Source organism: Myxocyprinus asiaticus, chromosome 16 (genome assembly GCF_019703515.2).
Source record: "Myxocyprinus asiaticus isolate MX2 ecotype Aquarium Trade chromosome 16, UBuf_Myxa_2, whole genome shotgun sequence".
NCBI classification, from domain to species: Eukaryota; Metazoa; Chordata; class Actinopteri; order Cypriniformes; family Catostomidae; genus Myxocyprinus; species Myxocyprinus asiaticus.
Window position 1 is genome coordinate 9,240,273 of NC_059359.1, and position 26,673 is coordinate 9,266,945.

Below are 26,673 nucleotides of genomic sequence, written 5' to 3' on the forward strand. Positions count from 1 at the left end.
AAGGTGTATGTAAACGTCTGTCTTCAACTGTATGTATGTTTGAAATTGGATTATTGCATTTATTTGTTTCAAAATGTATCTGAATGATAAAAGGTGTTCAAAATCTCACAAAGATATACACATACACGACACATACATTTATACATACATTAAATCTATCTGAAGTTATACGTATTTAAGTGTATTTTAAAATTATGATATTAACATATCTAGGCCTATGTATAAAAAGAGTGCACTTCTGTGTTTCTGTGTCCCATTGCATGTCTCTCTCTCTGTTATTCCTCAAAAGCTTCATTACCACGTAGTCATAACGACTTTGGTAAATATTTCCTTTCCATTCACCACCAGTGCCAATTTATTTGCCTTTCGACAGATAGTAACAGACTCAATGAACTTTTCTGGCACGTGTGTGTGTGTGTGTGTGTGTGTGTGTGTTAGTAAGCTAGTTCTACCGCTACAAGTTCATTTAAAGACAAAAGTAACAGATCTGAGTAAGGTTACGCTTAATACAGTAATATATAATTAAAAAAATGTTTTGTTTTTAAACTCCTATACAGGGCCTTGATCAGCTAGCTGTAGGTGGAAAAATATATGTCTGACATCTTATCTCTCATAACATTCAAAAAGCTGTGCTTTTTCATTGCAATCAAAAGGCAGAAGATATAGACATTGGCATCTTGTAAAGTGCAAAAAATTTCTTACTTGATGTGCCAACAGGACACCAGTAAAGTCTCCTGTCATGAAACTCGAGTCATATGTGAGTGCCAGGATTGTTGTATTTACGTTGAAAATGTCAGTGTGAATATTGTTACATTGGATTTATCTTTTCAAAGTGTATGAAGCGGAACATAAGGGAATTTTTTGTCATATAAACAGCAACCAATGGGCCTTTGCTACATTGATTATTCTGTAAACAGTGTAACACTCTTCAAGCGTGTGCAGAATCAATATTATCAAATGTTTAAAAAAAAGTAAATCTCAGACTTGCTACCTAAACAGTTTTGGTAATTTAAATACCCTCTCGTTTTCTCCCCAAGTTGGCCAGTCTCTTGTTGTTGGTGCATATTGTCAATAATTTTGTCCACGGTCTAGAATGGCAAATCACAGTTGAGCTGACTGACTGAGAGTGAGTTTGAATTTACTTAAATCCAAGTGGATGTGGATTATTGCAGCCCAATCATAATTTGTGCAATAGTCTAATATACCTATTATGTGTATTGTTATTGTATTAGTTAAGTATTTTCACATTTTTCTTAAGAAGTCAAACTTTTTTTCCTAACTAAAGTGGGGAACTGAAGCACTCTAGAGCCTAGATTTCAAGACTTTCATCCACTGTTGCACTTGTGCATATGGTTGTGTGACAATAAAAAAAAAAAAAGTGATTTGAGTTGAATGAAGCATGCATTTATACTCTGTGCGGCATCATTTATACTATGCATTAATGGTGCACTCGGCAATTTTTTCTGATTAAAAAAGAATTTACTCTGAAAGATATGAACAGTAATTTTGAAGCACACAAATTAAGTCATGACCACTCACATGAGATGAAGTCTCCATCGATATCAGTAAGCTTATAAAATCTGTTGTATTCTACATAGAGAGGGTCTCCTCATGGGGGCCGCCATGATAGCATCACATTACCAGTCGAAGACTACTCGAATAATCTCAGTAACCGCTCTGTTATTGGACACTTTTAGTTATTTCAGTCATGAATTAAACGAATCATGGCTCACTGTGAATAGTGAATTTCTACAATAGAATCAATCACTGAAAACTTGCGTTTAAATTATGTTGCATCCATTCCCCAAGGTGTCTGAAAATCCAAGACGACTGTTATATTGACCAGCACAAACAAAAAATTACTGATTTTATGGTTCATTGAGTATGCACTATTAAAGCGTTATAGCAATGGTTCAGAAGGAAGATTAGACAGCAGGAAGTTTGTCATTGTTCTCTGTCTGGAGGATCAGCAGCTCCCAGTAGACAGTGCTGTTGATAAAGCCACAGAGGTCACAACCATAAGCTCAGAAGGTTAAGAGTCAATCAGAACAGTGGTATCAAGTGTTGTGACCTGTTTGCATGCAGCCATTAGAGTAGTTAACACTGTTACTCTGCTACAGCTAATTCACAACAAGTCTTTCCAGTCCCATTTGTTTACGAGTAGGGCTGTCGATTTATCATGTTAATTTAGTGTGAATAATTATATAAAAATGTATGCATTAAAACATTAACACAATCTTGCCTCATCAACCCTCTACGGACACGTAGGAGAAAGAATCTCCATTGGCTTGTAAATTTTTGTTTTTTATTGCCAGACCTAACCCTAAGCCGGCGAGAAGTCCAAGTCTCTCTCTCTCTCCCTCTCTCACCTACTCCCCCTTCTGCCCCTCCCTCTCCACCCTCTCGACCTGTATTTACCCAAACCGGCGCCCCGCTTCTGCGGGCTGCACTATGCGCCGACCCTCTCCCCTACCCCTCTCCATCGTCCTTCCTAGGGTGATGTCTCCGCTGCCATGGGTGCAGCCGGGGAGCCTGGGCCGGTCTGTTGGAGTTGCGGGGAGCCGGGACACGTCCAGGACCGGTGTCCGGTAATGGAAGTGGGGACGTGGATCCGGGTCCCCGACACATCACAGGCCGCCCCCGATCGAGCTGGGACATATCGCATACCGGAAAGGATTAAGGGGCGTACATACAAAGCCCTGGTGGATTCGGGTTGCAATCAAACCTCGATCCACCACGGCTTGGTTCACGATGGGGCTTTGGGTACAAATCACAAGGTGTTGGTGTGGTGTGTGCACGGGGATGTTCACGAATACCTGGTAGTGACCACCGTTATTCAGTTTCATGGTGTAAAACATAGAGTAGAAGCCACGGTTAATTCCCGCCTCACCCATCCGCTGATTTTGGGAACAAATTGGCCGGGGTTTAAAAGATTATTGAAAGTGGATGAAAGCGGAAATAAATTTGTGCGGATGGGTCCTGCAAACCAAAAACACGGTGTGCGATGTGTGACGCGATGGCTGGGGAGGCAGAGCCGGGGCCGTCCACGTCTGCTCAGCGTTAGAATGACGCAGGAGGGGAATCTCCCGGTATTCCCGCTCTCAGGGAGTTCCCGGACGGGGACTTCCCTCTAGAGCAGTCGTGTGACGAAACCCTTAGGCACGCCTTTGACCAAGTGAGAGTAATCCATGGCCAGCAGCTCCAGCCGGATGTCGCCCTAACATACCCGTACTTTTCAATTATTAGGGACCGGTTGTATCGAGTGACGCAGGACACTCAAACCCATGAAAATACAACCCAGTTGTTAGTCCCGAGGAGCCGTTGGGAAACACTTTTCCAGGCGGCTCACCACAATCCTATGGCGGGTCACTTAGGACCGGAGAGAACACTACATTGTTTAATGGCCCGCTTTTATTGGCCGGGCATTCGCGGGGATGTACGCAGGTGGTGTGCAGCATGCCGTGAATGTCAGCTGGTGAATCCACCGGCCACCTCAAGAGCGCCATTGTGCCCATTACCGTTAATCGAGGCCCCCTTCGAAAGAATTGGAATGGACCTCATTGGGCCATTAGAACGGTCAGCACGCGGATACCGTTTTGTATTAGTCCTGGTGGATTGTGCAACTCGATATCCGGAAGCAGTGCCTTTACGCAACATCTCAGCACACGGGGTTGCGGAGGCACTCTTCAAAATTATCTCCCGGGTGGGGATTCCGTTAGAAATCCTCACCGACCAAGGCACAACGTTTATGTCATGAACACTGTGAACTTTATGCATCAGTGTTTATCAACCACAAACTGACGGGCTGGTGGAACGATTTAATCGAACCCTTAAAAACATGATTCATAAGTTTGTACACGAGGACACTAGAAATTGGGATAAATGGCTGGACCCCCTATTATTTGCAGTCAGGGAGGTCCCGCAAGACTCCACGGGGTTTTCCCCCTTCGAGCTCCTGTATGGACGCCAGCCCTGCGGGGTGCTTGATGTCATAAGGGAGGCGTGGGAGGAAGGATCTTCAGTACATTACGTAGCAAAGCTACACACACTGGGTCAGTTGTCACAGCAGAATTTGCTCCAAGCTCAAGAGACACAAAGCCGGCTGTATAATAGGGGTGCCCAGCTATGGGAATTTGCACCGGGAGACAAAGTACTTGTATTACTCCCCACATTGAGCTCCAAATTACTCGCCAAGTGGCAAGGACCTTTTGAGGTTACATAGCGAGTCGGGGATCTCGATTATGAAGTTAAACGAACGGATAGAGGCGGGGCACATCAAATGTACCACCTCAACCTCCTTAAATTGTGGAGAGAGGCGGTCCCTGTGTCCATGGCGACGCTAGTTTTGGAGAGGGCGGAGCTCGGGCGAGTGGTGAGGTTCAAAGCCGATCTATTCACCCCAGTCCCTTGTGGAGACCACCTCTCGGGGGGGGGCTCACGGCAAACCCGAAAAAATGCGCAATTGGGCGGGTGGAAGTACAGTATCTGGGCTTCCACTTGGGTCATGAGCAGGTACATCCCCAAATTGATAAGACCGCAGCGATAGCGGTCTGCCCACGTCCCAAGTCCAAAAAGGAGGTGAGGCAGTTCATGGGGCTGGCTGTCTATTACAGAAGGTTTGTTCCTAATTTTTCTGATGTCACCAGCCCCTTGACTGATCTCACTAAAAAGGGGGCACCAGATCCGGTCCAGTGGATGGAGGCGTGCCAACAGGCTTTCACAAGAGTGAAATCTGCACTCTGTGGCGGGCCATTTTTACATGCTCCTAACTTCTCTCTCCCCTTTATTTTACAGATGGATGCATCAGAGAGGGGGTTGGGGGACGTGCTTTCGCAGGAGATGGAGGGTGTGGAGCGCCCCGTGCTGTACATTAGTCGCAAGCTCTCTTTGAGAGAGACTAAGTAGAGCACCATCAAGAAAGAGTGTCTTGCCATCAAGTGGGCGGTCCTAACCCTTCGCTACTACCTGCTGGGGCGGGCCTTCATCCTCCACTCGGATCACGCCCCGCTTCAGTGGCTCTCCACTGCATAAAGGTTACCAATGTGCGGATCACTCGTTGGTACTTGGCACTTCAGCCCTTCAAATTTAAGGTGGTCCACAGGCTGGGGCCACAGATGGTTGTGGCTGATTCCCTCTCCAGGAATGGGGGGGAGTTGGCAGGCCGGACGTTGCCCGGGCCTGAGTTGGGCAGTGGGGGTATGTGGAGCGGGATGTGGTCGTGTGTCTGTCACTGGGGAGAGAGGAAGCGGTAAGGACCATCACCTGGTGATTAATGATGCGTAACACCTGTTTCCCGTTACAGTGACAACGAAGATGGGCTTGAAAAGGCCGCCGAGAACGCCAGTGAGGCAGAGAGAGTTGCGTGAAGCTGAAAAACCACGTCTGTATCTGAAAGCCTGTTTAGTGTTGCGTGAAGCTGAAAAGCCTGCTCGTTGTTTATGAAGCTGAAAAGCCTGCTCTTTGTTTATGAAGCTGAAAACCCTATACTTTGTCTGTGAAGCTGAACACTTGAATAAAAACTGATTTACCTGGACTGCCAACCCGCTTCCTTACTGTTGGAACCTTTACAGTCCACTTGTGCAATTTACAATGAGTTTACATTGATATGTAAAACAAGCACTAAAGTACTGTCTCTTTAAGACAGCTAGTGTTTACGGTTGAATAGGTGCAGCGAACATTAGTGAGAGAGAAGTTACACAGTTTTTTTTACCTCATCCGTGCAAAGTGATTTAAAATTTAATATTTCTTTTTCACTTTTTGATCAACAACTGACTGTAAATAACAGAAAGGATATTTAGAGACATGAAATGAAAATGGTGTGTGTGGATCTCATCTTTGGACACACAATACACGGAAAGAGCCAAAAGGAAACTTTTACTTGCATAATGTGTATTGACTTGCTTGTACAAATATTTATTACAAGTTCTCAAATTCAAATCTACAAGCGTTCGAGTTTTGCAACACTTTTACCTTCTAATAGTCATCCAACAGGCACGTTACATTGGTCTGTAGCCATGCTGTAAAACGGAGAATGTTGTGAAAACAGTCCATGGAAAAGTTTAACCAAATTTTAGAGTTTACGTGGTTAAATGCAATGTAAATGTAACTATGGCATATCGTGGTTCAACTAAAGCGATGGTGGCAATCCAAGACAGCTCCAGATGCACTGCAACCAAATATGGTAAATTTCCTTAAGAGTGTGCGCTCAAGAGAAACAACATGCAGTGACAGATGAGGCTGAATCCAGCTTCTTAATTGCTAGCTTCTTATTCAGTAAAAGGACCTCGGTGCTTCACCACTACACAGCTCAATCACTGGCAAGTGAAATCTGAATATGTACTAGCCAGTGACTAATAACTGACATATTTTACTCACATGCAAATTTGCGTACATTTTGTAATAAAAGTTTGTATTTTCCTGTTATTAGAGTAATTTAAGCCACCTGTCAGTCAAACAGCGTGCAGCTATTACTAGATCACTAGCGAATTATAAAATTTCGTGCTCTGGATTATGCGCCTAGGCCTGTATAAAAAATATAGCCAGTTATTTTTTAATTATTGACGTTTAATCAGGATACTTGTCCGATCGGGCAAGTAAAATTCTCTTTCACTTGCCCCTTCAAAAAAAATCCAATGTCGAGCACTGGTGAAGTTTAACTCGTATTGAATCGACTACTGAAATCATTATAGTAAAAAAATGTTGGTAATTACATTTGCCAGTTTTGATCAATAACTGGTCTCAATACCTTTTTATCTGGTAATGATTGAATTCTTGAAGCATCCACTTACAATTGTTTCAGAGTCTTTTCTTTCAGGCAGACCATCTAACAATGGTTCTCTGGGTTAGAATAGGACTTTTTTTATTTGATCATTCTTTACTAAAGCCCCCACCATTTGTATAGAGTGCACTGCTTTTCAGATTTAATTAGAGGCATTAACAGCTTTACTGGTTGAATGGCAGGATTTCCAAAGGTTACTTGGTTGTTAGGGGCAACAGATTTGCATTCTTTCTCTTCATGTGCATAGTATCAGTATGCATACTTTTAGCATAGTATACTTTTAGCACTTTTAGAACACACAGATGCTGCGTCCGAAACCACATACTGTCACAGTATGTACTGTATTTGATGAAGGATGCACTTATCTACCTGCAAAACAGTACGTTCTTTAAGGTATGCATGCGAGTAGTATGAATAGATTTCAGACATCATCCGGGGCTGTTGGAATCGTCTCGTGACCCTAATATATGACTTAAGAACGACAACTGCGAAAACTATCTGCTTTGGTTTTGTTAAACAAGCACCATTTAAGCACAAGGAACAATTATCTTGGTATATACTACTCCATTGGCATACTAATGATCTATTGATATATAGATCGATCGATTAAACATACATTTTGTTCGCATATATATATATATATCCATATTGGCTGAGAAGCCCCCAAAGACTTGCACTATTGTGGCGGAAGAATTAAGCATTGAATAGACACAGAGTTGCTTATATGTACATGTGTATGTGTGTATGTTTTGGTTTTGTATTTGTGCTGTTTCATTTTGCTTGAAGCCCTAAATGTCCTCTAACACCTCAGGGGAATGGCACGCTGCCCCCCTCCTGCTTCCAGTGCTCAGGCCATGTATAGCTCCTGTCCTGTTTGAATAAAAGCGCTCACCCTTATCACTTGTGGAAAATCACATGCACGCTTACAACAACAGACCCTCACACATGCCCATTCACACACACTGAAGCTGAATTCTGGGATATAAATAACACCTCATGTTTAGGTCTTTGCTTACAGGAGTGAGACCCTTCCAACGTCAGCAGAAGAAATCTGCTTCCTTCTAGTCAGTGTGCAGCTAGTGATTTGGAACATTCGCTCTGTAGCTTGTGCATGTGATGCAAACTGTTTTGATGCCTGGTCTTAGTATATTAGAACTGCCTTGTTAAGGAAGTGTGTGGAGACTTCCTCTTCCACAGATCCTGATTGTAGCCGTCTTTCCTTTAAGTCTTAACGCTTGAGGTTCATCTTTCAAACGTCTTTTTCATTTTTACCTCTGGTAGTGACTCTTTGGATAAGAAAGCTTTTGCTGAATCATTAATTCTAATTCTGGACCTTGAGGGACTGTTTCAGTGAAGGTCTTGTGGTCTTCTATGCTGTTTGATTTCTTTACAAGTGACGAAGTTGTAAAGTCCCTCCCCAGGGTCTGTGAACAATGCAGAACTTCTGGGGAGATGTTGTGAATCTGAGGACAACCAGAGGATCTACGATTTTCTCGGTATGTGTTTGGGCACACACTTGCATGTTTGACCTAATACAGTTGTGAAAGATTTTTTTTATATTTTTTGTTGTGAGCTTGCTGTTTGATTCACATTTCAGATTCTGTGTTCCTCACATGTTTTGGTTAGCATCAGTGTTTGCTTGGGCTGTCCTGTTTTAAAATATTGCCTTTAAAGGACGGTGCACGTGAGTCGTTTAGTTGAAAAAGGTGGAATTTCTCACCTTGATTGTGACTGTGGTGTTAAATTCTATCTTCACATCGTACCCTTTGCTGCATTTTGCCCTTTGTGGTGATATCGGATGTCACATCATTTTTGGACAGTGGCCTGTGGTAGGACAGAGCCACCTTGGTTTTTTAATATCCTGGACTCTCTGTGAATGTACTGGAAGGGACACACACTCACATTACACACTCACATTTACACTCAACCAGCACAGTACGTAATGCGTTATGTAGGGAAGAACTGATATAGAAACTTTATGACTGATAATCAGTATGATGGCCATTACTATACAGTGGCAAGAAAAAGTATGTGAACCCTTTGGAATTAGCTGGTTTTCTGCATTAATTGGTAAAAAAATATGATATCATCTTCATCAAAGTCACAAGTATAGACAAACACAATTTGCTTAAGCTAACAACACACAAACAGTTATAATCTTTCATGTATTTATTGAACACATCCCATGAAACATTCACAATGCTGTGGGAAAAGTAAGTGAACCCTTGGATTTAATAACTGGTCGATCCTCCTTTGGCAGCAATAACCTCAACCAAGTGTTTCCGGTAACTGCAGATAAGCCCTGCACAATGTTCAGAAGGAATTTTGGACCATTCTTCCTTATAGAACTGCTTCAGCTCAGCCATTTGCTTAAGATGTCTGGTGTGAACGGCTCTCTTGAGGTCATTCCACAGCATCTCTAAGGGGTAAGGTCTGAGCTCTGACTGGGCAACCCCAAAAGGTGGATTTTCTTTTTTGAAGCCATTCTGTAGTGGATTTACTTCGATGTTTAGGATCATTGTCCTGCTGCATCACCCAACTTCTACTGAGCTTCAGCTGGCGCACAGCCACCCTGACATTATCCTGTATGATATCTTGATAAACTCGGGAATTAATTTTTCCCTCAGTGATTGCAAGCGGTCCAGGCCCAGGCAGCAAAGCAGCCCCAAATCATGATGCTCCCTCCACCTTCACCTTTGGGATGATGTTTTCATGTTGGTATGCGGTGCCCTTTTTATGCCTTAGTTTAATCCGTCCAAAAAACATTTTCTAACTAGTGTTGTGGCATGTCAAGGTAGTCTTTGGCAAACTTCAGGTATGCAGCAATGTTTTTGTTGGAAAGCAATGGCTTACTTCGTGGTGTCCTGCCATGGACACCATGCCTGTTTAATGTTTTCTGTATAGTAGACTCATGAACAGAGATGCTAACCAGTTCCAATGATTCCTCAAGTCTTTAGCTGTCCCTCTATGGTTCTTTTTTACCCCATTGAGCATTCTGCGTTGTGCACTTTGAGTCATCTTGGTTGGACGGCAACTTCTAGGGAGAGTAGCCACAGTATTAAAACCTCTCCATTTATAGACAGATGAATATCTAAGCTCTTTGAGATAACTTTGTAACCAATTCCAGCTTCATGCAAAGCAACAATTCTTGATCGTAGGTCTTCTGAGATCTCTTTTTTGCAAGGCATGGTCCATGTCTTATGAATAGCAAACTCAAAATGTTTGAGTGCTTTTTGTAAGTCAGAGTAGCTCTAACCCATACCTCCAATCTTGTTTCATTAATTCGATGCCAGGTTTGCCAACTCCTGACTAATTAGCTTTTGTTGATGTCATTAGCCGAGGGGTTCACATACTTTATCCAACCTACACTGTGAATGTTTAAATGATGTATTCAGTATGTACAAGAACAATACAATAATTTGTGTTGTTATTTAAAACTCATTTCATTATTGAAACTTAGATGAAGATCAAACCAGATTTTAAGACCGATTTATACATGAATGTGGGTAATTCCAAAGGGTTCACATACTTTTTCTTGCCACTGTAAATATATACTGTTCTGCTCTGCCTTTTTTAAACAGCATTCACACTAAAGCCCCAATCTAGGTTTTGTTTGGTAAAGTGATGCTTTTTTTTTCTTTGGAGAAGTGATCTGTGACCACACTTTCTCTATTGTCTTCTGTTTTTCCTTTAATATGTTGCAGTCTGAGTTTACTGAATATGAAATCATTGTTGCAAATACCACTGCTCCAAGGTCCAGTTCCAACACTTGCATGCCCATTGTAGGTCAACGTTAATTGCTTCACCTCTGAGCGGTCATAATGTTTTGGCTCATCGGTGTATAACACCGTAACAGTTCTTGGGTTACATTGAGTGAGTCAATTAATTCAATTCAATTTATCCAGTCAGCTCTCAGTCATTGTACAACACTGGTAGCGCTGTAGTTGTTGATTCTCTAAATAGAACTGTCTCGAGTCATTTGCTTGGAGATCAAGCGCATTGTTGATTCAAAAGAACCGACTCAAAAGAATAATTTGTTTGGGAATCAGACAGTATTGGTCATGCTTTTTGTCTCGCGCTGTAGATTCGGTAGCAGCGTTGTAGCGCAGAAAAACACTGTCTGTTAAATTTTGTTCGGTTTTCTTTCCACATCGTTGGAAGGATGCACGTTCACGAACCATTAACAGAACCGAACGTCATGATAATCACTCAGGAGAATTTGTGTGTGTGGTGGTGGGTAATTAACACTTACTCGCACATCCACTCTAAATCCGAGAGTGGTCTTCCCTTCTTCATGATGGCATGAATGGTCCTTAACATTGCCTTCATCTTGCTTTTAGATTTACTGATAACTAAGTTTCTCGATGAGCAGCGGGAAAACAAACCTGTATGAGTTTCTTTCTTCTGTGAAACACACAAGGACAATTTTAAAGACTGCCGGTTGCTCTTTTCATCCAATAACAATATATGAGAAATGGATATTTCAAGGTTTAAAAAAGGATGCAAAGCACCATAAATATCTTAAGAGTGGTCCATATGACTCAATATTTAAAGTCTTCTGAGGCCATACGATATCTTTGTATGAGGAACAGACCAAAATTTAATGACATTAAGAGGTGAATAAACTATGACACCATTATTTGTGTGAACTTTTCCTTTAAGCGTTTTCACTGGAAAGGATGAGATTAATTGTTTTCTCACAGATCTACCCAGAATTCCGTCTGGGGACCTGGCCTTTGCAGAAGCAATGGTTGGGAATTGTGGGAATAAGGGTATTGTCAGGGGAACTTCAACAAATATGCAGTAGAGGGACTCTGGCATAGTCCTGAGAGTACCCTGGGTGGCATCTGGAAAAATGTCACAGAATCACTGTCTCCAATCTACCATCTCCTTTTAAAGCAACCTCCAAAATGTTCTCACAGATGTATAGGACTGAAAAGCTCAGGATAAGGTTGTATAGTGCATTCTCCTGTCTCCCAAGCTTACTTTTGGAACCCTTCTTGGCTGCAAGTGGAAAAATGTTTCTCATTACATGGTAATAATTGTGCACGTAGATTGTGGTTTGTTCCTGATAAAAGAGGAAATTAAATTAACTTGGGCCAAATTTTAGCTCATTGTCTTTGTATAAAAGTAAGTGGGCAGCACATAACAATTTTAGTCACTCGCTTAGATGCTCTCCAAATGTGATTTGGCCTGTGTGAGCCTGTTAAACTGAAGCTGTGGTTGGAAATGTCATGTAAAAGACATGTTATGGACTGGAAGTTAACACTGGTTTCATGTGCAGCATGCATTTAGAGGCAGCTTTGTAGGTGAAGTTTAGTTTAATCCCTGTCTTATACAAAATGATACTTTGAAGCCTTTCATGCCGTGCTCTAGACCCTTATGATGAAACCTCGACAGATGCACAAGCAGTCCTCCTCACTTTTTTGGTAGATAATCATTACTTTTCAAAAACTCATGCCTTAATGTGTCCCCACCACTTTTCAAAGCATTCGTACACCCATCCAGACAAGGCAGATGTCAAAAGACACCAGCTATTAGAAGATAATAGGGTCTCAACAGCAAGTCTGATTTGTGAGAGGTGTGATTAAGGCCATTGCTACATTTTATGAAGAAAATCGTAAGTCTGATTGCTTGGAAAAATAATAGAACAGCTCTTCTCAACAAGCCACAAAATTTTAGTTATTCATGTCTGTAGCGCAAATGGTGTGGGACGAGGCCTACATTTAATACTTAAAAAGCTTAATACTTTGGTTTAGGGGATTGTTCAAATTATGAACTATGGTAATAGAGATGCTTACATTAGCAAGCCCCACTAATAAGCTTTATATTTGTGGGGGCAATCAGTGTATTGTATTTTGGTTCTTAATTAAACTGTTCTTGTTGGCTGAGGAGATAGTTTTGTTCCATTTGTCATTTGCAAAATGAACTCTTGTTGTTTATTCAGTAACTTGGCTGTAATTTCCCTCCATGGCGTGCTAAGGAATGCATTGTCAGAAAAAAATAATCTTAAGCCCTTAAGCCCTTAAGGTATAAACTCTTGCACAATTCCAAACTATAGCCAGACAAAAGTGTGAATAATTAGAATGGCGCACTGTCCCTTTGTTTATTGTGTTGTGAGATATATTAATCTGTCTGTATCTCTTTTCAGGGCAATGACGAGGAAGCTGTTGTTGATCAGGGGAAAACCAGCTCTACCATCCACACAAACTTCGAAAAAGAGGAACTTGAAAGTAAGTCACGCCCTCCCTCCACATGACTGTCTCTCCTTTATTTACCTCTCTTATACTCAAGCTTACCATCTGGACTTTTGGCACATGGAGGTGTACAGTGAATGAATGTGATTCTTTCACTCATTGCTTTGTGTGTGTGTGTTTTAAAAATCACACTGATTAAAACCATCCTTCCCCTCCACCTCATTTCACTCTTTAGCTGAGGTCACTGAGGTTTTCAGCCTCAAATTTGTCTCAACTCCACCCCCCCACCCCCATCCCAAACCCCCTTTCTGATGGCTCTCCCAGAGACCCATGTTTCCAGGTGATCCGATCTTCATATCAGCTGCTCGAATGTGTTCTGGAACCTTGTGCATATTGGAAAGGAGGTACTTGGTGTTTGGTAACAGTGCTTTGCCAGATGAGTAAGGCAAGAATCGTCTACAACTCACAAGCCACATGCTCATTCTTAAAATTACTTCTGTGTATTGCGAGGAGACTTCTGACCTATATCTGGTTCTTACAAGGATGACATTCATATTCAGTGAATTCATTGCCTTACTAGCATGAGGGTTGCGAATTGTGCAGAAAATTCAAACAGACTATGTAGACCTTAGCTGGAGAAGATGGCATATTTGATTTGACACAAATGAAAACAGAGTAGTGGGTGACCAATATGGGTTTTATTAAATGGCCGGTGCTAATAACAATATCTAAACAGCAGAGTGGTAAAGTGAAATAATTTTTCTCTCCAATTTGGAATACTTAATTCCCAATGAGCTCTAAGTCCTCGTGGTGGCGTAGTGACTTGCCTCAATCCAGGTGGCGGAGGATGAATCTTAGTTGCCTCCGCATCTGAGACCGTCAACCTGCTCATCACGTGGCTTGTTGAGTGCGTTACAGCGGAGACATAGCGTGTGTGGAGGCTTCACGCTATTCTCCGCGGCATCCACGCACAACTCACCACGCGCCCCACCGAGAGCAAACCACATTATAGCGACCACGAGGAGGTTACCCCAAGTGACTCTACCCTCCCTAGCAACCGGGCCAATTTGGCTGTTTAGAAGACCTGGCTGGAGTCGCTCAGCATGCCTTGGATTTGAACTCGCGACTCCAGGGGTGTTAGTCAGCGTCTTTACTCACCGAGCTACCCAGGCCCCTTGGTAAATTGAAATAATTGCTAAATGTAGTGTTGGGTTCGAGTCCACCTTAGTCGAGTCCGAGTCTTTAAACAATCGAGTCCGATTAGTCAGAGTCCAAAAGGGGCCGAGTTGGACTTAAGACCGAGTCCATAACAGGCCGAATCGAATCCAAGTCCAAATGAATCTGTCCATGAATCTGAATTCAAATTGTAACTTTAAACTCAACATCAATATTTTAAGCTTATTTTAACTTTCACAACTAAGAAAAAACAATTGTCAATATAAATGTAACAAAAACACCTCTATATTTGATGATTAGTTTCCTGCTGAGCAAACTTCAAAGTGGTTTCAGAATGAAAGCATATGCTTTAGGTGTATGAAGACAAAACTGTCCTTCAACACAAGTCTTACTGAGTTCTGTTGACATTTCAGTTATTTGTTGCTTTTTCCCCTCCACTCAAACATAGACTAAAGAAAGTGAAAGCTGCGTTAGTCATTAAAACCACAGTTATTATTTTTTCGAATTTTTATTGTTTTTTATTTCTACTTCATTTTCAATTTGTCTTTCAATTTAGTTTAGTTTTATCTAAAATGATCCCTATCTAAAGAAATAATATATACTGAAATTTATTTTTTGTCTCTATCTGCCGACTAGTTTGGGGAAATAATGAGTCAACACACAGTAGTAATTAGCACTCGCTGAGAAGTTACATCTCACGACTTAACTGCAAATGCTACATCCGAAAACACTGGTAAAGCCCACTCCTAATATTAGGGCCATTTAACACGGACATGATTGTTAATTCGCGGAAAATGTGGGGCAGTTCTACGCACTGCTTTTGCACCTAAAACCCGGATGCATCCATGTGTTATTGTTTTTAAAAAAAAATAAGAGGTATCATAAAAATGTGTTTAGTACTACCTTGAAGAAGCTATTTGACAACAGATATTCACATACTGTATATTCCACAAGACAAAATGGTAACCGAATTTAAACAAATGATCCGGTTCAAAAGTTTACTTTCCCTTGGTTCTAAAAGGATTAGTTCACCCAAGAATTAAAATTCAGTCGTGGTTTACTCACCCCTGTGCTGTTATAACTCCATATTATTTTCATTATTTTTCTTAACACAAAGGGAGAAATTGTGAAAAAAAAAAAAAAAAAAATTGTGCTCAGTGATGTCACACAATGGCAGTTTATGGTGATCAATTCTTCAAGTTCAAAAGGACACAAAAGTATAATTCAGAAGTCTAACAAATTATTGTATGTGACTCATGTCTTATTCTCAAGGAATACGATAAGGTTTGGTGAGAAACAAACCGAAATCTGATGTATTATTAAGTCAAATTCTTGACCGACCGTTGACCTCCTGTGTGTGTTCATGAGACGGACTTCACATGAGCTTTAGAGCTACTTAACCCTTTAATATGGTGTGTTGATTTCTCTATGATTAATTACTGTTTGTGTAATAATTGTTCATGAGTCCCTGCTTTGTCCTGAGCTGTGAAGCTGCCCACTTTTCTTAAGAAAAATAGTGTACATTCTTTGGTTTCCCAGCATCTTCTGCACATTTGAGTTCTTCCCAACAGTGGCTAAATGTTATAGACATCTTTTGACACTTAGGACAATTGATGGACACAAACACAACTATTACAAAAGGTGCAAGCATTCATTGATGCTCAAGAAGGCAACACAAGAACCAAAGGGATGCAAACTTTTGAACAGGATGATTTGTGTAAATTACAGTACATTTTGTGTAATGTAGCTTTTGAAGGGCAGTACTACATAAAATATATTATATTTATCTCTTATATTTGCATACATTCTGAAAGGGGTGTGAAAACGTATAGGCCTGAAACAAAAGAGGTATGCAATCTTATGCAAAATATAGTTTGTGAAAATGTATATTTTATTTTATATTTTGTTTTTCACTATTTAACCACATTTTAGCTTTTTATTTAATTTATAAATTCCATGTAGCCTATTCTATCCAAAAAATTTCATATATTTCAAAACTCACAACATTGTAACCTAAAATTAAAAAAACAATCCCCACATCTCAACATTTAAAGGAACGTTCCGAGTTCAATACAAGTTAAACTCAATCAACAGCATTTGTGGCATAATAATGATTATCACATAAATTAATTTCTGCATTTCTTTAAAAAAAGCAAAAATCTGTTACAGTGAGGCACTTACAATGGAAGTGAATGGGGAAAATGAAAGTGAATATGGCCAATTTTTGCAGGGTTTAAACAAAGAAATGTGAAGCTTATAATTTTATAAAAGCATTTGCATTAATTCTTCTGATAAAACTCATGTATTATTTGAGGTGTAAAGTTGTTTAAATAGTCATTTTTAAGGTCATTTAGAAGTTGTAGAATTGGCTATAATTTTACACAGAAAAGGTTAGTAAGTGATTTTATCACCCTAAAATCCTGTTAACACATATTGTTTATGACTTGTGGCTATACTTTTGAAACAGTATTTTAGCGTTCAAAAAATGGCCCCATTCTTTTCCATTGTAAGTGTCTCACTGTAACCTCGATTTTTGCTTTTATAAAGAAAAGGAGGGACGAGTCAATTTATTTTTGTGGTAGTCAACATTATGCCACAAATGTTGTCGATTGAGCTGAACTTGTATTGAACCCAGAATATTCCTTTAAGTGCTTGTAAAAAGTGCAGTGTAGCTGTCTGAATGTGACTCTTGTCTGATTTACCTCTGTGCTCTTGGGGAAAATTAACATTCAGAAAAAAAACCCACTTACATTTTCAAATGTTGCACGAATACATGATTATTTTGGGCATTTGCGCAGACTGACAGGACAAAAAGTGTGAACTTGAAAGGTACAGTTAATTCATCAAGGACCAGTTTAAGTTGACAACACTGTGTGGACCACAACAAACTACAGATGTCTACATGTGTGGATACATTACGCCTAAAAAGACTTAGCCCAATATTAATAATATTTTTCTGAATTTTTATTTGTGTATGTTGTTTTAGTAAACTGTGAGAGACTTGATGTGGGTGACTTGACTTAATGAAGTTCTTAAGCACGATGAAACCGCAATGTGAGTCTTGGCTGCACAAACGCTGCGTGTGATTTTACCAGTTGTCAGGTTCCGTGCCATGCAAAACTGCCTTTGAATTTTCTAGTACATTGGCTACATACCCGTCTTTATGTTTTCGTTGTGCCAGCAACCTCGGTAATCGATGTTATACAGCAGTCTCCGTAGTAACATTCAAGCGTATTGGTTGACTGAGTGTGCTGCTCTGCAGGTGTGTTTGCTCAACACGGTGAAACAAACTCTGGCTATGTGTACGACATCAGGGGATGCAACAACTGTTTGCAGACAGAGTGTCCATTTATTTCTGTTTCGTTATTTTTATTTATTTATTTATTTTGTTCATTGCATCACAAATCAAATGCCATGGACTCGGCTGGACTTGGAACCCAAAGGTTCAAGTCCAAGTCAAGTCAGAGTAAAAATGCATCCGAGTCCATGACAATTCCAAGTCCATTCAAATTGGACTCGTGACGCGGACTCGAGTCCGAGTCTGAACTCGAGTACCCCAACTCTAGCTAAATGTAACGGATAACCTTCCAGGATCTTCCAGGATAACCTTGTACGTTGCTTGAGTTATGCGTCCTTTACAAAGATGAATCTGCCTGATTCCAGCCTTGCTGAACCACCCTCAGATCATCACCGATCCTCTCTACCAGTCTTTCACAGCAGAGCCTGCCAAGACGCATGAAAGCTGTGATTGAAAATCAGGGTTATTCCACCAAATATTGATTTCTGAACTCTTCCTAAGTTAAAACATTAAAATTGTGTTGTATAAAAATGAATATGAACTGGTTTTCTTTGCATTATTCGAGGTCTGAAAACACTGCATCTTTTTTGTTATTTTGACCAGTTGTCATTTTCTGCAAATAAATACTCTAAATTACAATATTTTTATTTGGAATTTGGGAGAAATGTTGTCAGTACTTTATAGAATAAAACAAAGATGTTAATTCTACCCAAACCACACCTAAATCCAGAGAAACTGATAATTTTGCAGTGGTCTCTTAATTTTTTCCAGTGCTATATATATATATATATATATATATATATATATATATATATATATATACATACATACATACATATAATTTGGCATCGTCTTGGCATATATATATAGTGCTGTGAAAAGTATTTGCCCCATCCTGATTTCTTTTGTTTTTTTGTATAGTACACAGTATCTCATACTAAATTGTTTCAAAAATTCTAACAAAATCTAACATAAAAGAAAGGCAATCTGAGTAAACACAAAACACAGGATAATGTTATTTAATGAAGCAAAAAAGTTATCCAATACCAACTGGGCCTGTATGAAAAAGTATTTGGCTCTTTAGTTACTAAATCCCCGAATCTATGAAATTGCATTCATAATGGGGTTCAGCTGGACTAGACACACCCAGGCCTGATTACTGCCAGCCCTGTTCAATCAAATCAACACTTAAATAGAACTTTTTCAGCAGCATGAAGTTGGCTAAAGGTTCTTGCCCAGTAGCACACTATGCCAAGGTCGAAGGAAATTCCAGAAATGATGAGGAAAAAGGTGATTGAAATACATCGGTCTGGGAAGGGTTACAAAGCTGTTTCAAAGGCTCTGGGACTCCAAAGAACCAAAGTGAGTGCCATTATCTCCAAATGGAGAACACTTGGCACAGTTGTGAACCTTCCCAGAAGTGGCCGAGCTTCCAAAATTCCATTTTTGTGACTTCCAGGAAGTCACAAAAAAGCCAAGGACAACATCCAATTAACTGCAGTCCTCTCTTGCATCTGTAAAGGTCACTGTTCATGACTCCACAATCAGAAAGACAAAAATGCCATCCATGGTAGAGTGGCAAGGCGAAAACCACTGCTAACCCAGAAGAACATTAAGGCTCATCTGAATTTTGCCATAACACACGTTGATGATCCTCAAACCTTTAGGAAGAATTTTCTGTGGACTGATGAGTTGAAAGTGGAACTGTTTGTAAGACGGGTCATGTTACATCTGGTGTAAATCAAACACAGAATTCCACAAAAAGAACATCATACCTTTGGTCATGCATGGTGGTGGTAGAGTGATGGTGTGGGGGTGCTTTGCTGCTTCAGGGCCAGGGTGACTTGCAATAATTGAGGGAAACATGAATACTGCTCTCTACCAGAAAATCCTAAAGGAGAACATCCTGATATCAGTCCATGAGTTGAAGCTCAAGCGCAACTGGATTATGCAGCAAGACAATGATCCAAAGCATAGGAGTACATCAACCTCTGAATGGCTCAAAAGAAGCTAAATTAAAGTTTTGGAGTGGCCTAGTCAAAGTCCTGACATGAACCCGATTGAGATGCTGTAGCAGGACCTTAAATGGGCATTTCATGCTCGTAAAACCTCCAATGTGGCTGAACTAAAACAGTTTTGCAGAGAAGAGTGGGCCAAAATTCCACCACAGCGTTGTGAAAGACTGATCTCCAGTTATTGGAAGCATTTGGTTGCAGTTGTTGCTGCTAAAGGTGGCACAACCATCTATTAAGTTTAAGGGGGCAGTTAGTTTTTCACATGGGTGATATAGGTGTTGGATAACTTTTTTGCTTCAATATATATATATATATATATATATATATATATATATATATATATATATATATTACACATACATACAGTTGTGCTCAAAAGTTTGCATACCCCGGCAGAAATTGTGAATTTTTGGCATTGATTTGGAAAATAGGACTGATCATGCAAAAAAACTGTAATGGTAACAGAAATCACCCAAATGGCCCTGATCCAAAGTTTACGTACCCTTGAATGTTTGGCCATGTTACAGACACACAAGGTGACACACACAGGTTTAAATGGCAATTAAAGGTTAATTTCCCACACCTGTGGCTTTTTAAATTGCAATTAGTGTCTGTGTATAAATAGTCAATGAGTTTGTTAGTTCTCACATGGATGCACTGAGCAGGCTAGATACTGAGCCATGGGGAGCAGAAAAGAACTGTCAAAAGACCTGCGTAACAAGGTAATTGAACTTTATAAAGATGGAAAAGGATATAAAAATGTATCCAAAGCCTTGAAAATGCCAGTCAGTACTGTTCAATCACTTATTCAGAAGTGGAAAATTCGGGGATCTCTTGATACCAAGCCAAGGTCAGGTAGACCAAGAAAGATTTCAGCCACAACTGCCAGAAGAATTGTTTGGGATACAAAGAAAAACCCACAGTTAACCTCAGGAGAAATACAGACTGCTCTGGAAAAAGATGGTATGGTTGTTTCAAGGAGCACAATACGAAGATACTTGAACAAAAATGAGCTGCATGGTCGAGTTGCCAGAAAGAAGCCAATGCCACAAAAAAGCCCGGTTACAATATGCCCGACAACACCTTGACACGCCTCACAGCTTCTGGCACACTGTAATTTGGTGTGACGAGACCAAAATAGAGCTTTATGGTCACAACCATAAGTGCTATGTTTGGAGAGGGGTCAACAAGTATTGTGCTCCTTGAAACAACCACACCATCTTTTTCCAGAGCAGCCTGTATTTCTCCTGAGGTTACCTGTGGATTTTTCCTTGTATCCTGAACAATTCTTCTGGCAGTTGTAACTGAAATCTTTCTTGGTCTACCTGACCGTGGCTTGGTATCAAGAGATCCCTGAATTTTCCACTTCTTAATAAGTGATTGAACAGTACTGATTGGCATTTTCAAGGCTTTGGATATCTTTTTATATCCTTTTCCATCTTTATAAAGTTCCATTACCTTGTTACGCAGGTCTTTTGACAGTTCTTTTCTGCTCCATCCACGTGAGAGCTAACAAACTCATTGACTATTTATACACAGACACTAATTGCAATTTAAAAAGCCACAGGTGTGGGAAATTAACCTTTAATTGCCATTTAAACCTGTGTGTGTCACCTTGTGTGTCCATAACAAGGCCAAACATTCAAGGGTATGTAAACTTTGGATCAGGGCCATTTGGGTGATTTCTGTTATCATTATGATTTAAAAAGAAGCCAAACAACTATGTGATAATAAATGGCTTCATATGATCACTATCCTTAAAAAAAAAAAAAAAAAAAGAGTTTTTTTGCATGATCAGTCCTATTTTCCAAATCGATGCCAAAATTTCACAATTTCTGCCAGGGTATGCAAATTTTGAGCACAACTGTGTATGTATATTTTATATATATATATATATTTGAAAACTGTAGTTTGTGTTTACTCAGGTTGCCTTTGTTTTATGTTATCTCGTTTGAAGATCTAAAACAATTTAGTTTGTAAATTACACAAATATAGAAGAAATCAGGAAGGGGTAAATACTTTTTCACAGCACTGTGTGTATGTGTGTGTGTGTAATATATATATATATAATAATAATATATATATATAATATGCAATTTCAAAACATCATTTTAATTGATGGAGTCCATGGATCTGTACTTTTTAAAAAAACTAAAATGACAAAAATGGTGAAAAACTAATGATAAAATAACATTTGTCAAATTAATATTTTCATAATTTACTAGTTAGAAGGTCCCCTGTATAATTAACAAAATTAGCTGGGAGAGAATTTCTTTCAAATGCAAGCAAAATGACATTATATCTGAAATATACCCAAATGAATGGAAATCAAATTGAAATCGGAATCGAATCAAGAGTATGTGAATCAGAATCGACTTGAATCAGGAAATCTGTATCAGTACCCAGGCCTAGTTGTTGGTAGTTTTGGAACTTGTTAATTGACCAAACTAGCATGATTATCTGGCCAATGCAGATAATCTCAAATTGGCTAAAAATTGCCAGATATATCTCTCTATCACTAGCTGCGAGGGATGAGTAGTACAGTCTATTCAATATGTTTGTACTGTCTTAAGATCCTGTATTGTGTCTTATTTTTCAAACCCATGTCTTCCCCTTTTTTTTTTTTTGTCATCTAGGAACTGGGATTTTTTGGAAATACTTTTTTTCAGTGTTTCATTGACTGAACTATTGACATCCTGGTACAAAACAGTACGACTATTTGATTGGACTGAACTTCTCTCCCTCACAGCCTAAGTTTTGTTCATGTCAAATTAAATATGGCATCTACATCTATGACTAGGATCTGTTCAGTATGACAATTTATTTTTAAGACCAGTTTAAGCTTAAGGTGCTTTACTTGGATTTAATATAATTCTGAACTTCTCAAAATGTTCCATGGCAATGTACCATGATGACCCCCTGCTTACTTTAATAGCATTAAAATGGATTAGACTGCAGCTTGAGATCTAATTAATTAAACTGGACCTGCACTGGACCTGCCTGTGTCAGACCTTATATTTCTGATGCTTTAACTGCATACTCCATTCTTCATGCAAAACACCATGCCGCATTAAATGTGCATGTTTGCTCTCTCTTGCTTTTTGTTTGACTGCCTATGTATTTTCAAAGATATAACAGGAAGAAGTCCTTAATTTGCGTATTATTCAGAATGTTGATGCAAACAGCCTGTTTCCCCATTTTTATTTTTATTTTATTTTTCATAGAATTGGTTATGAAGTTATAAACCTCAGGCAAGAATGTTTGGGTGTCTTTGTTCACACTGTTCAGCCAAACTTGTAAGATGATTTAATCATGATAGACAGCTGGTGTAGATCAGTGATTCATGTTATTTTAGTGCCAAACAATGCTTCCTACTTCTATACAATTTTAACATTTTCCCTTCAACAGAGTGCCTTGGTTGATTGTTATAATCAGTCAGGACCAAGATCATGCTGTTCTTCATTGGGCTGTTGTTTTGTAGCCTGTGTTTAGAGGAGTGGAGAGATAATATGGCAGAAAGGTTTAGCATTGGTTGACCCACCCCCACCCCTCTTTCCTTATTGATCATTTTTGAATGTGTTGCTTTGAATCTGCACTGTTCTTGGTTGCAGAAAGCATATTAATCTATCTAAATGGTGTTCTTTATGTAAACCAAAACCAGTAATTGTCATTAGAGTGTAACCGGCTTAATGATGTGTTCAGGAGACCTTTGACACCAGTGTGGGGCTTCTCTTTACAGAAGTCAACAGTTCCTCTGTTCTTTGGCTCGTAAAAATGCGTGCTTATAGGCAGGGAATTAAGTTTTTTATTTATCTTTTATTGTCAATTTGTGCTTTTCAATGTAGTTTTACGTTAAACGTTAGTTTTCACTCAGACTCTTTGGTTAGTTTTTTAGTGTTTGATACGTTTCAGTATATTTATTTTTAATATTTTAGGGCTGGCCAAAGTTAATGCATTTAGTGATACAGCTTAATTTAAATACATTTAATGCTGTTCAATTTCTCAGGGCCATCTAGTGTTATCGATATCTGGTGTCATTTTCATGTTTAATAAAGGTAGACTGTAAAAGTTTCACATTTTATAATATACTTGCATAGATGTGTGCAGCTAAAACTACACTTAATTTGAGTATTTATTTACACAAATTTGTATATAGCATAGGATCGGATAGATCGGATTTGGATCCATTTTGTGGTCTAAATGTAATGTGCAGGGGCGTAGGCACGGAACATTGGGGGGTACACATTCTAAATCTCATCAGCCTCTCTTCACAATAACATTTCTGAGAATGTGTGATTTTTTTTTTTTTTTTTTTATGTTTTAAGAATAGGTGAAATCATTTGAAAGAAACCATATCAACTGAGCTTTTAAGAAACATCAGGATTTTTTTTTATTTTTTATGATAGAACTTTAATAATTATATAATATATATATATATATATATATATATATATATATATATATATATATATATATATATATATATATTAAACAAAATAATTATATAATTTAATGACTGCTGTCAAACATTTCAAACTTTGGTGTATGTGTGTGTGTATATATATATATATATATATATTCCTTAATGTCAAATATGATCTTACCTTAACATTTTCAGAAGCTTGTCTCAGCTCTCTGTCTACACTGTTGACTTGGTCACTGATCTTTATTTTCTTTTTCTTTTTTTTTTTCTTCTAAAATAGATATGCCACAAACATCACCATTACCAGCACTCTAAATTCAAAATAATGGCCAAACACAAAAACACGGAGAAGACAAAGAACAATATCACTGTTTAGAGGAAAACTATGACATTAGATTATTGTTGTCACACACGTCTCTAATGAAAGAAATCCTGAATATCTGTCCCCTTCCTGTTTTTTGGCTGGTGGTTGTACAAGAGACTTGGTCATTCAGTGTTTTAATAAAACAACACTAACAATAAAGAGGTCAGAGTTTAAAAACTCGCTAAAAGTTACCAAAATGTTAAATGCTTTCATCTGTTTACCAACATTACGATAGTCAAAGATGACTCTTTTTCATCTTGTCTCATTGTCAACAGCTCAGTGTCACGCTAATGCCTGGCAGGCTGTTGGGCTCATTAATATTAATCATGTTGTCTGCGTTCACCCAAACTGATTTGCTGAATCAAAACAGGGACTGTGATATGTGAGTGCTACCCAGTTGGATTACCACTTTTGAGTTAGTTGAGTTTGAGTTTTAGGCGAACAGCTGCACTTTTGCCCCTTGCACTAAAATTAAGCAAAATATGCGTATTAAAATGTAATTATTAATTCTTAAAAAGTTTGAATTTAGTTATTTCTAAAAATAGTTATTTTCTGAAAGTTATAATGGTTGATACGCCCCTGGTAATGTGCATACCTAATCGGAGAGCAATTAAATCAGTAAAAAATGCATGAAATGTATTTTAGTTTAGTTTTTGTTTTCCAATCATGTTAGTTTTTATTTCAGTTAACAAAATGTTTTCATTTAGTTTTGTTTTTTCTTAACGGTTCTAACACCGCTTTGAGGACTTGAATCACAATGCAGCAGCAGATTTGCAAGCAGCTTTGCAGGTTTGGTTGCGCAATCGTGGTGGCTGTATGTGCTTAATTTTTTTTTTTCAAGTGTTGAGGTTGCTGACAAAGTGCGCACTCAAGTCTCAAGCCTCCCGTGCGTTCTCGGCGCAGACAAGCGTGTGAAATTTTTTTAGACACAGCAAGTTTCATCAGACCACACATGTGCTCACACACTTCCCAACCTCACACTATTAGCACTCCCTTCCTCTGCCTCTGCACAAGGACTGACTGAATGAAGTTAGCTCTAAATTGCTTGGTGTTTTATTTCCTTTTTGACATCATTCTTGTGACGCATTTATCGGTTTAAGAGCTCAGTTTTCTAGAAGTGCACATTCCACACAGAAACTAAAGAATGAGTGGGAAACTTACCTTTAAACTTTCCATGCCAAAGAAATTCATTATATATGTGTTTGTGAACTGATGAGACATATTGATTTTCTTGCACAGTTTGTTTACAGTTTTGAGAGACATACTCACCGGAGCATTTTTTTCGTTCCCTGATTTGTCCAAATTGACTTTATGATGCCCCCTCTCTCACATGCATTTCTGGGCATGTGGATCACTATGAAGTCTTTCTCTTTTTAGGTCACAGGGCAGTTTACGTGGGTGTACATGTACCTTTAGGAAGACAAAGCAGACGTAGGCATCGGCATCGTGGTCATAAGCATCATCGGAAAAGAAAGGATAGGTTCGAACAAGAGGATGGCAGAGAATCACCAGTGTATGGTAAGATTAGCAGTTTAGAATTAAAGTATTGTTAATAACTTACTGTTTTCTGATTGGTCATATTTTACTTTGTCTAAGTACCTTGATCTTAATTGACTGTCTGGTTGCAGACACTCCCTCACAAAGGGTCCAATTTATCCTCGGCACAGAGGATGATGATGAGGAGCACATTCCTCACGACCTCTTCACTGAGCTCGATGAGCTCTCTTTCCGTGACGGACATGTATATGAGTGGAAAGAGACAGCCAGGTCAGGAAACCACAAACCAGATGCAGTCTCAGGACTATGTGTGTGTTGTAAATTGTTGTCATAGACCTATATATACAGTATAGGTCTATGACAACATATACTGTATATAAACCTACAGTATATATATGTCATAAACCTGTTTATATATATATATATATATATATATATATATATATATATATATATATATTTTTTTTTTTTTTTTTTTTTTGGCTAGGCAGCTGATTTGAATTGGTTGACAATTGGTAATTTTGAGAATAGGTTCAAGGTTTATTATTTGTCACATACATATTACATACATGTGATATAATGTAGTGAAATGTTTTTCCTTAGTTCCTCGTCCCACAGTGCAACAACAAACAGAACCAACAACGAACTAAGGACATACACCCACATAATGATAAAAAAAATAGAATAAAATATATAGACTATAAAGAAATATAAGTTAAATAAATAAAATGTAGTAGAAAATATTCAAAATGGGTTGGGTTTGTACAAATGTACACAGTATACAGAACTATACAGTGTGCAACATTTTTTGTTAATTAAAATTAAAAGTATAGTGCATGCTGTTTTGTGTCTGTGCAAAGCTGGAATATACAGACTCTCTTAAGTGTCCCCCGTTCAGTAGCCGGATTGCCCGAGGATAAAAACT

The 26,673-nt window shown here is 39.0% G+C and overlaps 1 protein-coding gene across 8 annotated transcripts in view; it reads left to right on the top strand.

Annotated features, from left to right (window-relative positions):
- Positions 1–26,673, top strand: part of LOC127454186 (sodium bicarbonate cotransporter 3-like) — a 249,611-nt gene that overhangs the window by 2,101 nt on the left and 220,837 nt on the right. For 4 of the 8 annotated variants that reach the window (XR_007899499.1, XR_007899498.1, XM_051721202.1 and 1 more), the window contains exons 1-4: positions 7,940–8,274; positions 12,930–13,011; positions 25,629–25,769; positions 25,880–26,018. Coding sequence is in view for 6 of the 8 variants with exons in the window: in XM_051721202.1 (XP_051577162.1) it covers positions 8,212–8,274; positions 12,930–13,011; positions 25,629–25,769; positions 25,880–26,018 (425 nt within the window). In the remaining 2 variants the exon portion in view is untranslated. Of the gene's footprint in view, positions 1–7,934; positions 8,275–12,929; positions 13,012–25,628; positions 25,770–25,879; positions 26,019–26,673 lie in introns of those variants that run through there. The other 4 variants (XM_051721206.1, XM_051721209.1, XM_051721208.1 and 1 more) reach the window with 3 other exon arrangements.